Here is a 16,739-nt window from a genome sequence, read left to right on the forward strand (position 1 = left end):
GTGGTCCATTTTTCTGATGTTTTCTGATAATCTAATTTTAGCTTGTCATCCTCATATTAAAGAAAAAAGGGATACCCTCATGCACAGCAGGGCCATGGTGAAAAAAAGATGTCCAAACTCAACACCAAGACACCCCTTGTAGTGGCGGGAATGCTGTCCACAAGTCCCAATACTCGTGAGTGTGGGAAAATTTGGGGAAAGCCACTGGGACTGGAGCAACCTTGTCAGCTTGTAAACTTCTCAGCACTCTTTTTACTCTGAACTGGTTACTAAGTCCTTTGGGATAGGTACAGAATTATCATCAGTTACATAAAATGACCTTGAAGGTTGTTCTCAGAATTTGTTGAGAGCCAGAAAACAATATGGAGAGAATTTATCATGTTGCCAGCCCCTCATTGATCAGCACTCTTTTTTCTCAGAAGCTCTGAATCCTTCGGGATGGGAACAGAACTGTTATAGTCCATGGGCCAGAGGGGTTTTTGGTACCACCGAGAGGGACAAGTGCTATCATGGATTTTTTGTATTAGTAGGAACCAAAGTCTATTTTAAGCCATGATAACCAGTTGCCATGCACAGCTTTCCAACTGTAATCACGTGACCAAGTGACGTCATCCAAATTGACCTGGCCGTTGGTCATTTATTGAAAAGGACGAGATAGATATGTAAAATATCAATAATTTCCAATGAAAATTGGTTTACATGTGAAAAACACCACAAGAATTACAAAGTATTAAGTTTTTTGTCGGTATTTTGCATCTTTAGGACGTTATGAGTCTTTAAAGGCTGATTTTTGGGGTAATTTTTGCGTAAAAATTACATTGTTTACTTTCCAAAACCAGGCATTTATTCAGCCTGCTTATGGGGCCTTGTTTGATACGTTTTCTTGATTTGCCACATCTTAATCTGCATTTTGGGCTTTAAAGCAACAAAATCCGTCAATTCCAGCAGGAGTTACAAGTATTTCAATAATTACACCCAACGGACTTTTTATCAAATTTCTACGAATATCGCAATGCATCATGGGTAATTGAAGAGACTGCCTATTGTGGCCGAGTCAAAATGTTGATTTTTCTCAACATTTGGGGTGGTAGTATGGTATTGGTCCATACATACAAAAATGGCTAAGTTTTGGGTAAAGTGCTGTTCACTGGTTGCCATGGCAACGGCCATTTTTCGAATGGCGATTTTCATCTGTTTATGGCCATTCAGTCGTTTGTATCATCAGTCATCATTTGTTGTTAATGGTATCTGACGTCATTCCGACTTTTTTCTCTATATTTTTACGATAGTTTGCGTTCAAAGCTAACTCCATCCTAAATACCAAGCTTGCCGAAACAGGACATTTTGTTGATGCTACAGGTCAGACATCGAAGTTAGGGCTGTCCATTGGCAAGCATGTTATAATACACTGAATGAAGGCTTAAAAAAAGTACTAACCCATATTTCAATCTTAATAATTCTTCTCCACCAGAAAGTCACTTGGGTCTAGTTTATAAACATTCAAAGAAAACAGGGGGTTGTTCGCCTCATTCTCCGAGAAAAGCTCACCCTATGAAAGAAACCTCACCTTTGACCCCTGTTCCCTCCTGATACAATTGGTAGCACCCTATAACTCAATAACCAACATCGTTCCCGCACTCGCAGTGCATCGGAAGAACCACATGTCGATTGAGTCTTTTTACTTCGTATGGATTCAGAGTACAATATATACGGTCAACTTCTGAACTATTCACGACAAAAAAAGATAAACCAAACCTTAAAGTGACGGTGCCTACTTTATCGTTTCTTTACGTCATAATGGGAAAAAAATAAAGGCTGTGGAGATCAGGGACAAAGATCGGAAGAAAATACAACGCAAAGAAAGTGGATGCACCAATCATTGTTGTGAAGACACGGTAGAATTTGCATAAAATGGTTACGCCATCCATTGCACAAACAAAACCGCTGCAAATGTAGTTCACCTAAAAGAGTCTTGGAAAATCCTGCTAAGTGCAGCGGAGATACGCAAACATCAAGTACTCTTAGATAATGCCTCATCTGTAAACGAAGGAGAAATTCCGGACATCAAGTATCATCGGGAATGCAGAAGTGTGGTTACGATGTAGTTGCTGGATAAAATGCAGCAAGCAGAAAGTAAAGGTGACAAGCAGGAACAGACGGCTGACTGCAGTGGCTTCCCAGTAGAGAAAACTCTAGCCCAAGTAAAACGTCCGAACGTCTTAAAGTTTGTATTTTCCGTGACGAGTCAAGCAAATATGTGAAGGGGACAAACGGCCGTGAGACGTTAGTATAGTGTTTCAATATGCGGACTGACAGCACCATCAGACAGAAAAGGAGTCGTAGACCTTAGACTTGCATGACATGTATCGTGTGATTGAAGATGAATTTCTTTTTTTAAATGGTTGTGGAAGTTGACTGGGTCCGTTGTAACATCTATTATCTTAATACCGGTACGTTTACGACGATTTCTCTAGCCATACTGATTTGACAAATTGTCAACGCATCATTTTCTCCAGTCACATGTTGCTGTTGTAGGTTACTCTTGCCACTTCTTCTGTGTAACTTTTCTGCCACTCTTGTCCTGCTAAAAGCGTAATATTGTAATTGTAACACGCCGCGGAATTACACGGCGAACGGGCGCGTGGTTGGGAGGTAAAAATACCGGCCGGAAGAAACACGGCACAATTAACTGTCGCTATGTACCTTTATACATCCTCTGATGTTCCTTCCTTTTCTATTAGTAAATGCATAAAACATAAACCTGCATGAGCATGCTGAAATGTCATGAGAAAACGGACGTATAATGTCAAGAATTTTCATTTAACTTCTGTCCGTCACAACCGCTATGACGTAACACTTCACTGCTAGCGTAGATATAAAAATGGCGGGAAAATGGCTGCGTACGTTCAATTTTGCCCATTCAGTCGTAGATCCGGGCTATTATGCAACGGTTCTTCACACTTTTATATGAGTTCTAGGTCACCAACAAACATTCAAGATTGTTGTTGAATCATGTTCGTCTTGTGCCATCAGCATGTGTAATTATGATCTACAAATCTGGCAATGAATGTGACGGTGTGTTCGTCCCACGACGAGCTGCCTGTCCCGAAAAAGATACTGAAAACTTTTCGCCTTGTCGTCTTCGAATGCATTTCATCATCCTTTATTGATTTCAACATAGCAGACATAGTAGCAGCCTGGATAGCGTTGAAATTTACAACATAAAAAACCGTATATATACAATAAGAAACAATATACTAAAGTGTGTCAGCCAACGAATCGAGATGAGATGTCTCTTCCTCAAGTGATTTGTCTTCGATGGCTTGAGGTACTGACAGAGTTCTGGACATTCCGACATCGTCCGCATAGCCCACATTCATAGCGTCAGGATGTACTGTTGTCCTTGAGCTCATAAAGAGCAGGAAAAGTTACGGGGACAGCACACCACCTTGTGGGACACCGGCCAAATGTCGGCTCCTTCCAGGTACTGGCCACGCCATTGACTACTACCCTCTGACGCCGACCGCTGAGGTAGCTGTGGATCCAAGACACCATACGTGGACTGGCCTGGATATCGATCACACGCTGTAGCAGTATGGCATGATCGACTCGATCGAAGGCTTTAGACATGTCAGCAAATAAAGCTCTGACCAGAGTTAGCTTCTTAGAATCCAGCGCAGTTAGCCAAGTTTGTACCATACGCACATTGTAATCGATGCTATGTAAAAGATGTATTGGACACCTAGATGTCTGAAGTGTGCATACCTCAGAAATAACTATTGTTGCATGTGTAGATCTCTTTAAATTCCATTATTTTTTATCGGCCGGTATAAGTCTTACGACCGGTATTATGCCAATGCATGTTACGTGGTTGGATCATTTTTGAAGCATAGGATTTGCATTATCTTGTGTAGAATAGTTGTAGTAATTTTATGTACCATGTCCATTTTGGTGTGTCTACATGGAAAGACCAGGCAGAGAGCTAGCGGATGGACTGGATATAATCACTCCCTGTATTTGATTTTGTTCACTTGCAATTAGCCCCATGGGCAGGAATTTGCAATAAAAAATTATATATATTATAATAACGTTTTAGTGCGTAATGAAACTCACGTTATCCAAGATAGTATATCTCCCCACAATGGCTGCACCTTCAGCTAACATGTCAACAGGGAGGCTCCGAAAAAATCCGTTTCGGATACGATACGTTAATGACAAAGAGACAGTAGACACTGACTGACATCAGCCTGGTTACCAAACCCCGGCCCGATCTCAAGTATCTATCGTGCAGGGGTCTGGCAGGATGGCATAGGCCGGGTTCTCAATTTTGCACCTTATAGTGGGCAAAAAACTCCACCAATAGAGCAGCAGCAGGATCAGCAGGAGATACTACACCCCTACCATGATTGGTTAATGACCCCCAACTGTATTTTTTGAATCCATAACAGTGGCCACCAAATACCTGATTCGCTACTGTGATAGCCTGCTGACCAACTGTGGTGTGTTGTAGCTGGCTACCTGTGGTGCGAGTGGTCATAAATCCTAGGTTCTCCTCCCTCTGAGGAAGGGCCTTCGAGAACATTTCTACAGCCATCCTACCAGACCCCAACACAAAAGATATTTTTGAGGTTGGGGTATGGTATCCAGGCTAGACTGACATGTACCGTTGCTGATCACGAAAGTACCGCACCACCAAAAGCGACTGCTATTACCGTTTATAGGACCCGAGTCGCAGTGTGCCAGTTCCGACTGACTGCCGGTAACTTTGAACCACTGCAAATATTTTCTCCTTCACGCAAATGTCCCCGCAATCTCAAATACATGTACAGCTAATAGACAATGGACTGGTAGAGAACAAATTTTATTGAGTTTGTCACGTGTGCAGCAAGTTTTCGGCGTGCGTCTCTTTATGGCACCGACACGCACAGGACCCACCTACAACCTCTCACAATATCATTTTCTTTTGCTTCTAATAACAATTTCATACATGTTGTCGGTATTGCGCCTCTATACGGGCAATTATGGGCTTATTTGTACCGCGTATGCCAATTCTAAGCACGCATTTTCAGTCCATTTGTCGGCGATGTTTGACAAATTTTTGTGCATTATTGGTGACTTTTCATCGTGCAGATAAGCAAAGTCACTAACAATGGAGTGAATGGAAGCTGGTTTGGGATTTTAGGATTCCGTGCAATTGACCGAAGTGTGCGTTTATCCGAAGCGCAATTAACTGGCCTCTACTGTATACCACTTTGAAACTCAGATTTTAATCAAATAATATTCCTAAGATTTTAGCATTGAATCAGCATTTGATATGTCCCTTACAATGATTCCAATTTTTATGATCAGCCATCCTGCTGAATCGTTGCTGTGAATTGCCTTGTTGTTGTGAATATGCCAGGAGGCATTTAAGTCTTGTTGTTGTAATACAGAAAGAAGATAAGATGACCTAGGATTATGCTCCATATCATCCATATGTAACTGAGTCAGACTTACAACGTTCACAGAAATACACTGAAAAGTCATTTTGAGGACTTTTAACATAATGATAGCACAAGACTTCGATAAACGTTTGCATTGGAAAATGCAAGATGACATGTACAGTCACTGTGGCAAGATGCCAAAATAGCGACCTGATTTCTGTCTCCTGACTTCTTTGCTAAAAATGTCTACTTATTTCTTACGCATCTAGCCAAGGAGCTAAACTAACCACTACGAACCCTACCACTGTTTATTTATTTTATGAATCGTTCACTGTCATTGGTCGAGTATTTTAGCACCATTTCCATGGCAACCGTCATAAAAAATCTGCCTATTTCAAAATGCCTGCAAAAATTGTTTAGAGGCCTATCACAAGTAATAGTCAAATTAAGAACATTTAGGCACTTAGTACTTGTAAGAAATTAAACGTTAAAAATGCAAGATGACATATCCAAATGGCCGATAGAATGGCGTATATCACCTGATCATGATTTATCAACTAAACTAGAAAGTCCACCCGCACCCTAATACTGAATTTCAGGTCATTTGGTTTCAATAGCCAAAACTATATGTTTTTAGTTTGAAAATAGCAAAAAAAATCCCAAAACTCAACAATTTGAAGAAACGTATTCCGAAAATAGAAATAAAATAATGTGGGCACATAGCCTACACACCTTCAAACCGAATTTCAGGTCATTTGGTTTCAATACAATGGCACAGGAGCCAAAAATATATATTTTTAGTCAAAAATGGCCCCAAATCCCAAAATAACTCATTTTTGAAGTAATGTTAGCAACAATTGTTGATAGTGCCCTGTGGGCATATGTTCAATGCACCTCTGTATCAAATGTCAGGTCATTAGGATGTAATACCAGGGTACAGGGGCCCACAATATATGTTTTTTGCCAAAAATGACTAAAAACCCTAAATGAAACAATTTTTAAGGTCACTATCAAAAAAGAGAGAAAGAAGTCTGGTGGTATTTGCTATATCTACCTCCATGCCAAATTTCAACTCATTTGGCCCAAAGATGAAAAAGTTGAATCCATTTAGAGATTTGGCAGGAGAAACACGCCAAAAAAACAATATACATGTATTTCAATACATACTGTAGTATGGATTAAAATACTAAAAAGTTCTATTTATTTTTTGCCTAATTAAAATGTTTTCTAAGAGCCCTTACATTAGTTATGAATCGTTCGGTGTCATTGTTCATGCCTTGATTATGTTGATAATGGCTAAACTTTAAAAGCATCCAACAATGGCTTGCTTAGCAACTTTCCTGTAAGAAAATGTTATTTTTCACCGTTGCCATGGCAACCATTGTAGAGATTTGTCTTAATTTATTTCAAAACGGTTCCAAATATATTCAACATGTATTTGTATGATCTAAGTAAAGAGAAATACTCATCAAATGTGGTTGGGGGTTATTAAAACCACTTTTGATGACTTGTAATAAACGATTTTTGGTAGTTCTATAGATTTGAGTGACGTCACAAAATCAAGTGATAATTCCTATAAAGCTGGGCATCTGGCATGGTTATCATGCAAAATAATAAAGTAGAGGAATCAACCTTTTCAAAAAAGTAAGTCACCCTTTGTCCCTTTGTTTGGTACCAAATGGCCATTTTTGGGGACCTGGCCCATGGACTATTAGCAGTAATTAGACAAATAGCTTTGAAGGCTGTTCCCAGCATTGGACTTGAGGACCAGAAAACAATGTTGAGAGAATTTGTCATTTTGCCAGTCACTTGTCACTCTTTTTACTCTAAAGCAGGTACATGTCCTATGGGATAGGTACAGAACTGCCTGCAGTATTGAAAAGAATGGCTTTGAAGGCTGTTCGCACAATTTGGTGAAAGCCAGAAAACAAGACTAGTACAGTTCCATTCCTGTCTTGGGAATTTGGGCATGTACAAGGGCAGTTCAATAAATTATCACATCTTTCTAGGAGGCTGAAATGTCACTTGTATTTGATGATATACATCTCTAAAGCACTCTATAGGCCTGAACTTCCAACAGTTTCTTTTATACAACTGCTAGGCTGGAGTGAGGTTTGATAGTGAAGCCAGCTGAATTCATAGTTGTCATCATCATCATCTATCAACCTGTGGTCATAATTGCTATGTGTGCATGAAAATTTTTCATACACTAATCAAATAGAAACAAAAGTTGGCATACTTTTCAGTCCTTAACTGTGCTGCCAAGTTTCTTTCCTATGTTAAACTGAGAGTGCATGCCCATCTTTTGCAGACTTTTGGGACAACCTAGTGCCAAAGACATTGTAGGCACAAGCATTCTATGGTATCCTCTGAGATGCTATTTCCTGTGTTCTTGAGAGGATTTCAAAGTAGAGACTGCTGATAACGATGCTGTCAAGAGACGATGCAGAGATCATTCTTTTTGGGTACCTCCAAGAAGGGGAAGGGGTCTTGGACCTTCTCTCCATTTCTCCACATACCGAACCAGAGCCAGTTATCTAAGGGTACTGACTGACTCCTGTGTGAACCCTAACCTAATGTCACCCTTTCTCTCATCCATTGTTGGAGGACTCCACTTGTGAACTGGCGGCAGAAAAAATAGACAAGGGCTGAGAAAACCATCAAAGTGTCGGGGTCAGAGAACTGACCAGCGGTGGGGACTTCATCAAAACCATGACCCGACCTTGGTCCATGACCTCTGACCTCCCAGGGGTCAGTAATGGAGTTACCATGTTCCATCTCCCATCTGAGCTCTCTGTGAAAAATGGTTATGGAATTTCTTCATCAGTCCCAGCAGATCAACAGGTCTTTGATGTTCCCTTATTGGGCTGGAATGTGCATTAACTTGGAGTTGTGACTCTATTTGTTGGGTTAAAGACCTTGCAAGGCCTAGGGCGAAATCCTTGTACCTGTCCAATGAACTGCACCTTATCCACTTACACCACTTAAGTCCTTGTAGCTGTGCAGGATAAACTTAAGGCCTTGATCTTTTAGGCCTTGGCAGATATCATTCACACATTTAGGTCACAATAAGAAGTTGATTCCTGCTCACAGCTTGGAAGAAATTGGATGAAAGTCATTACAAATACATGTAGTGTATATTCACCACTGGAATGGTAACCTCTATAAATTAGAAACCTGGAAGTTCTGCTGCAGTACTATTGAAAGCCGCTAGAGGGCCCATAGTTGTACTCGTCCTTCATTTTGCGGACACCTATCCACATGCCAAGTATCCTTTTCATGACCTTCTTGAATTATGCTGCACACACACACACACACACACCACTTAAAAATACCCTCACATATGTGCACGCACATACACACACACAAACATACATGCACAGACACACACATGCACTCACATAAACTCACACCCATACACGCAAACATGCATACGCACATTTAAAAGTACACTCACATATGGGCGTGCACATACACACACACACAAACATTCACGCAAATAGACAAACACATAGGCACGCACACACATACATAGACACACGCACAGTTATATACACACTGAAACACACACACACACACACACAAATAAACACATGATTCTTGGCAGAGGTAATGATGCTTCAGTAAGACTTGAGCAGTGGTTGTTTTCTTCCTTTTTCTTGTCCCTTCCACCTGCTGACACACACCTGTTTTGATGTTCACCAGGTGTCCTGGAGAACATGGCTGCAGCTGGCCAGGTGCACCCACAGGTGCCTCCCCCATTCCATGATAAAGCTGGCCTCTGCAGGTGTTGTTCTCATGACAGGTATGTAAGTTAAGGTGTTTAAGGGTTTGTGTCTGCTTTAATAGCTTGGTGTACAGTCTGTATCTTTATCTATATAGCCAGTTACCGCCATTCGGCGTAACACACCAGTCAAACATACATGTATACAAGTGACCACCACCACCTGTATCATCTTGACATTGGTAAACAGTCAAACATGTACACTACAATGACCACCTCTAACTAAGTACTAGAACCTGGTCATTGATATTTGTCAAGTCAAACATAAACAAGTGCCCACCACCACCTGTACATCTTGTCATTGATAACAGTATGCTGGTTTTCTACATACAAACATACATACATACAAACGCCACCCAAAATATAACCTTCTCTGCGAAGGTGATAAAAGGACTTTGCTTTTGACATATTAAAGTTTCATAGGTTGTTGTCTTGGATGCAGTACTGTGTGTCAGGGTAGGTGGTGCTTTTGTAGTCAGCTGCTATGCTGACTTGGGAACATCAGAATGCTGTCTTCTGTATCAATGTCCCATTGGACCTTAAATCTCTACTTTTTCGGGATCAGCCACAAAAATTACAGACGAGCTGTGCCCTTGTGTTTGAAACATGTTGTTACAGTCAAAAGAGTGGTAGGATCTACAAATTTCCTTCCCCATAACGTTAGATCTGATCACAATGTCACATGCCTGATACAGTCTCATGCCTGATACAGAATAATGTTGATATATGTTCATATCATCATATATAGACATGCAATAAATGGTAGATAGAAATTAAGATAAAAGGAGAAAGTGTTTTCTCTAAGACTGGAAGCCCCATGGAGAAAATTCTAACCTTAACATTTTGTCTCTATGTTCTACAATTAAGAATAACACATGTAGCAATGTGTTTCTCGATTCACTGGTCCTTTTCTGTTGTCTCTATGTGGTGAAAAACAAAACGGCAAACTTGCTTTTTGCCCCCGGTGGTTATGTCGCTTTGGTTGTTGTAGATAGTTACAGTTAACTATAGTGACAGTTTAATAAGACCCACCAAACAACATTCCTTCAGCATATGATCATGACAAAAGACAGTTGTTTTATCCAGACCCTATACTTACTGCACACTTACATCCCACCTTGATTGTTATACTGGCAACTTGGGCTAATTATATAACTGATCAGTAAGTCAAGGACTACCCTCCACCCCACCTACATTTTATCACGTTTTAGTACATTTTTGCTGGTTGATGGAAGTTGTTGTAAAGTCAAACTTCCTTCAAGGGATGCTTCCGGTAACAGAAATAACCAGAATGAACATAAGCTCTCACCCTGTAATGTTTGGTGTAGTAATGTACATGTATGTGTATGAATGCCATTCCATGTTTATAATAGAGTAAATAGTTACTAAAATGTCAACGTGGTTATCTTGTCCTTCCAAAAGATGTGGAGAATTCCTTGTCAGTGTCAGCTTTCCTCTCCCATCCTACCCCTCATCTATACAGTCTGCTCTGATGCTGGACAAAAGGAGAAAAGAAGAACTTGACAAAAGTTAGAGCTGCCCTGCCAGCCAGTAGCTAGCCAAAAAACTTCAGCATTAATTGGTCTGACTTTGTTCTAAATACTGTATTGTCACTCTCCTGTCAAATATATCACTCATGTTGAGGACAAAATTCTGAAGGACAGTTAACAATGAGAGAAGGCTACAGAACATGTCTTACTGTAACATTTAGACATTTGTATTTTCTGAAATGTCAAGGAGAGCGATGACCTGAATTAATGTGGCAGACGCTGGCACACCCGACTGACACGTTCCAAATTTGCTAAAACGTTTTCTGATTTTGTTTCTACCTCCCTTCATTCACGGGAAGCTCAATTCTGCCTGCAGGCCACTTTTAATCGAGACCATGAGTGAGAATGTGAGGGTCAAATATTGAATGATTGAAGTCATGACAGATTACATGATTGAAGTCATAATCTAAATTTAGAACAATTGGGAGAATACTTGTAAAAATTCTCACAGAAACAATCAGTGTCTTACCACAAAATGTCACTCAAATTGTGTTTCTGAAAGAAAGGAGTCATTCTCATTAGGCTTATTTACCCGACGTTGATGCGTGTTGTCATACCTGACCTTTTGTAGTGTCTTCAACACTGAAAAACAACACCTGACTTTATTAATGTCCTCCGTTCTGAGCAAATCTACTGGAAGAACATGTCCGTAGGCAATCTTTGGTGGAAAGGTATGTTGCTGGGATAACAGAGGTTTCACAGGCCATATCACAATCGGACGTGCATTTAAATGACCTGGAATGGCTAAGATTATACATAATCGTCCCAGGGACACAAAAGGATCATTGTGTTCTACCCAACAAGCAACCTTGCCCAAAGCTAGAGGACAATTAAGTTCACCTTCTTACGTAGAGATAGAGATCAGTACTTAAGATGTATTTCTTACTTTTACTGTGTTGTACAGATCGTCTGTCAAGATGACTAAGATTTATATAACTCATTACATACTAAAGAAAGCTGTCTCCATGGCAAATGGTTTATCTTGTCTGATATATGGACATAAGTATGCAATAAAATCAATCAACTTTTCAATATATTAGACTCATTGTTGTGTGAAGTGGATTTGCCAAATCAGTATTATCACTACAGCAAGGGGCTAGTCCACTGTCAGTGGTGTGCGTCCATACTCTTTCCTACTTGTCACTCACTCACTCACTCACTCAATCCATTGTTTGACTATACTGCTACTGGGATCCCTGACGCAGGGGTAGGCAGAAGTCGGACAGTTCACACCACACGTTCAAACAGCACTGTCCGGTGGGTCGACCCTGTTAGACTGCACACCTTGATGTCCCTCCTAACACCCTCCATCCAAGTTTTTCTCGGCCTACCACGACCCGTTACCTGACACTTTCAGTTTGGTGATGGTATTAATGCAGTCACTTGACCTTTCTACGTGTCCATACCACCTGAGACGGCGAGACCGCAATACTGAGGTACTGTCCGGGATGCCAAGTTTATTGAGTAGGCAAGATGGCGAGGTCTCATCCTGGGGTTTGACGCCGCAAATCCACCTTATCATGGCCTGATCATTGCAGCACAACCACTGTGGATCAGAGGCAGTAGGGGCCCAGGTTTCACTCCCCTGGAGCATGGCTGCACGATCACAGGAGTCAAACACTTTGCCACGGGTTTTAAAGGGTTTTGTTCCAGATTCAAAATGATATCTTGGGAGAAATCTACATCCAAATAGCATTCTCGATTCGCGCACCTTGCGAGAAGTTATGGCATTGGAATTCATGGATAATCCCTGACATATCATTTACTTTCAGATCAGTTATTCTTTACGAACCCAGCTTTACATTGGATAAATAGTGGCTGTGTATTTGGGTCAAAATTAGCATCGAAGGACAAACTACACAAAAAAAGTTAATCCAAAGTCTGAACAATTTCATTCCTCTTCAGTTTGCTTTTGTAGTTGATGAATACCATCTTATTGGGTTGACTTAAACTAACAATGATGTTATTTTGGTTGTTTGGTTTGTTCGGAGCCTTAAGAGACTTGTGATATCCACTTATTACAGTATGACTTAGTACTTAGTACACATTACAGGAAGACAATATGGTTGAACATGTATACCACAGTTTTTCTGAAAGCCAAATCTCTATTTCTGATTTTAGATTCTTTACATTACATTAGAACTATTGAATCCTACATTTGGTATATAGCTATAATATATTACAGTATATCATTCCAACACAAGGAAACTCAAGTTTATTGCACACACAAAAAAGAGCAAAAGACGTCATGACATTAATGCACATCATACCTTCAGCTTTATTCATCAATTCGAACAAAAGACCCAACACCGTGCCAGTTTGGTTGGAGTACATTTGTTCGAATTTTCAACAGCATCGCATGTATACGAGTTTGAATCCTTCAAATCAAACTATGGAGCCCCGGGCCATACCGTAAAATATGGACCAGTCAGAACACCGGTGTCAAACATAAATACGCCCCGGGTATGATACAACAAGTGTTATAACATATTAAGTTTTGTGTAGACTCTTTGCCATTACAATACACACCTGGCTAAGCTTTAAGCATCTGCCTTGGACCAGCAATCCAGGATACACTGGTCTCAGTATATATCTGCCATAATCACACCCTGGACAAAGAGAAGTCCTTGAAGACTGTCTTCACATGAGAAGAGTGCTGATCCCAGGGTTCATGGGACCTGACCCAAGATGACCTCTGTCATTAGACAGGTCCTCGGACAAAGGCTGTCCTTGGTGCAGACAACTACAGAACCACAGCCCTGGAAACGGGGTCCAAACGTGCATGTTATACAGAGGCAGTCAACAGTAAAGACATGGAACATATCTAGTAAACTGTATATGTAACATTCAATTGAGCTTTTCAAATGTCTTTCAAACCAATACAGGCGTATGTTTTGTGACAATGTTTAGAGATTGTCCAGTCTCCATGTCGTATTGGAAATGTCTAGCAATATTGGAACATGGTAACTGTACTATATTTAGTACATGAACTTTAAGACAAGTTGAGGGCAGGTAACATGACATTACTATTCCAGAAAATAAATGGGCCTTTTAGTACCCTAGTCATTAGTATTAACCTTTTTTATGAAAAGTTAGGTCATACAGTAAGTTGCAATTCAGTCAAACTTGTAAAACTAAAAGTGACCACCTCTAGATAAGAACCGCCTGGCTATTGTGAGCACTTAAGTGATAGACTAGTGTCTGCCTATCTCTTCTTCTCCTCTCAGACTTGAAATGTTGGGAAGATTTCCGATAAGACTGACCTTCTTTATTATAGTGCACTGTAATAATAGGGTGAGTATGCCCTGTAAGATTGTTAGTGTAGATAGACTTGTGGCATTCTGACCAGTGATATCACACTTCTAAGATCGAAATGTAGTTTTTCTGGTGTTTCATGCAGCAAGAAAGATGCCATGTTAGATAAAGTGTCATTGTCATTATTATGTGTCAGAAATGTCTTGTATATTAGTCAAATAGTCTTTTTATCTAAATTCTATAAGTTGTCATACATACTGGTATTTGGTCAAACCTGTACAAGTGATCACATGTACAAATACAGAGGTAGGTGCTGCCCTATGCGCCATCAGGCAAGTCAGGTGCGGAAAGGACTTTGACTTTGGCTATGGTGACCACCTGTCCACATAGACCAGATGTTGTCAAGTCCCCTAAGTGGTCTTCTTTGGCAGTTTTGACTGTGTATCTATGATAAATATGCTGAGTCTCAGATGTTTCAGTTAAAGTTTTAGTTTTTAAGCAGGGCTCTAAAAACCAGTGAGATAAGTTATGCCTTAAACACTGTCCCATCTAAACAGGAGATGTTGATAACAAAAGCTAGAATGTCTTAAGTGCCATCACAAAACCCACTTCAGTCTAAAGAGCTTTGACAACACAAAAGAACAGATAGTTTCTAGGGGCCGCTCAAGTGCCTGAATGAGAAAACAATGAGAGAGTAATTGGTTCTCAAGTCCTTCCGTCTATATAGACTTCCTTTGATAACCCTTATAAATAAGGCACGAGTAGGCGAGCTTGTAGGTTGTAGGTACAGTGTCCATACTTTTGATATGCAAGTCTTCATACTGATTCTCTCATTGCTTTGATGATTGCTTTGGGTATCTGCCATAATGATTGCCACTGGGATCCCAAAACATGGTTGAAGGGCTTGGTTGGTATCTGTATCTGAATCTAAAGCCACAGACAGCCTGGCATAAGACATACATGTACATGTAAGTTACAAAATTTTTATGTATCAAAAGATACAGAATGATGTAGAACACGTCTTCCATTCAACCATGTACCGGGCTAGCCTGCAGACTTATCTTCAGGTTATATCTACATGGATCTAAGTACTTGAAATTTAACCACTACTCTATTGTTTAACAATTGGGTACTTCAGTACCGCCTGGAAACTATCCTTTCCACAAACTTGTCTCTACTCGGCTGACTCCACTTCAGAAATCCTGGTCTGGTTATCATCATCTTCAACTTCTGAAGAGGAAAAGTCTCCAGCTTGTAAATCTCGTACACAAAAGAATCAAGTACAAGTAAGCAGAATGTATCTAGAGGAAAATCTTTATTGATTACCCCTATTGTTTCACTATAAGGGCACTCCACCATTGCCTAGATATCATCTGACAAAAATCATTAATGTCCCAACTTTTGATACACACAAATTCACAATGCATTGTCAAATATCTTGGTGTTTTCTGCTCTACTTTTTGTAGAATCCTAAGATTTGGGAAAATGCTACTTAATTGTGATCCAACTCCGGAAGTATTGGTGCTGTAAATGCTTAATTACCTCATTACAGACTCATTAGCTTAGTTCTATCTTTGTCAGTACCCAGTGCTTATAGTTATTGTCTTAATGGCACTTTCCATTGGGAGTGTATTAAGGTGTGAGACCAGAGATAGGATTCATACACTGGGATTTCCTTATCTTGATAATGTGTTAATGAGAATAAATTGTAGTTTGATGATTGTTGATGGTGTTAAATGTAGCTCCAGGCAAAGGAAGACTTAAGAAACTCCTTAGATTTCCTGTAGCCTGATTAAATCTCGCTTATAGCAGCCCACCCAATCAGCTGCCAGTTACAGCTCAGGACAGCAGAGTTTGTGTCACACAGACTCCTGTTACCTGATGTCATAGAAAGAAAGATACCTTGTGGCATAAGAAGATAGATATCAAACCAGACCTGAAACCTGACTTGTTAGCTGACTTTCATGTGTCCTCATGTTGTATTGATTGGCCAAGCAATCGGACACAAGATTGAGACATCACTGGCTCCATTCCTGATGTTCCAGGCTAGATGTTGTGTCCATTGGAAAGACATTTTTCACTACTTTCCTCACACCTTTTACCTTGTACCTTTGTCCCTTAACCTGGTATTCCAGTATTCTCAAACCACTCAGGTGTAAAAATTGGTACCTGGCTAGGCTTCAATTGGGGAGGTCAAAGATGGTAGATGGAGAGGTAATTTTGGTAATTGTGTAGTTTGCGGCTCCGAACATGGTATTTTGAGGGCGATAGCCCGGCTGCGCGTCGTCGACGTATTAGGTATCCGGTGTCACCGATCACCTCTCGTTTGTTATTTTACATTGCAACCTTTTGGACAGACCAAGGGGGTTAGAATAGGACAGGATAAGATTTTATACATGCCAACAAGCAAATATCCACCCAGGGATGGTGGGGTGGGTCCTGTTATCAGCCCTGGTCTGTTAACCACCATATCAGCAAGGAGATTACGCCAAGGAGGTCTAAATTAAAGGAATTTTTAACCTCCTTGATTACAGGTACACCTCGATATCAGCTGTTACGATACACTCAAGAACACAAAAAGAGGTCTTCCTTCCTTGGATTGTTATCTACCACTCCCATCAGTAGTCAATCAATTGCTCATTTCAGTCAGTAGTGTCAACAGAGGTTTGTGATAACATTGTGTTTTAACTGCGCTCTTCTACACGCCTCAAATAGGCACTATAAGGT

The 16,739-nt window shown here is 40.4% G+C and overlaps 1 protein-coding gene across 2 annotated transcripts in view; it reads left to right on the forward strand.

Annotated features, from left to right (window-relative positions):
• LOC118420789 (exonuclease mut-7 homolog) overlaps positions 1-16,739 on the forward strand; it is a 68,818-nt gene that overhangs the window by 37,189 nt on the left and 14,890 nt on the right. Inside the window, exon 21 of one of the 2 annotated variants that reach the window (XM_035827782.1) lies at positions 9,129-9,228. The exons of the other annotated variant lie outside the window; for it this stretch is intronic. Within the exon in view, the coding sequence (XP_035683675.1) occupies positions 9,129-9,228 (100 nt within the window). The remainder of the gene's footprint in view (positions 1-9,128; positions 9,229-16,739) is intronic. 2 annotated transcript variants of the gene reach the window in all.

This window comes from Branchiostoma floridae, chromosome 8, assembly GCF_000003815.2.
Source record: "Branchiostoma floridae strain S238N-H82 chromosome 8, Bfl_VNyyK, whole genome shotgun sequence".
In the NCBI taxonomy this organism is placed as follows: domain Eukaryota; kingdom Metazoa; phylum Chordata; class Leptocardii; order Amphioxiformes; family Branchiostomatidae; genus Branchiostoma; species Branchiostoma floridae.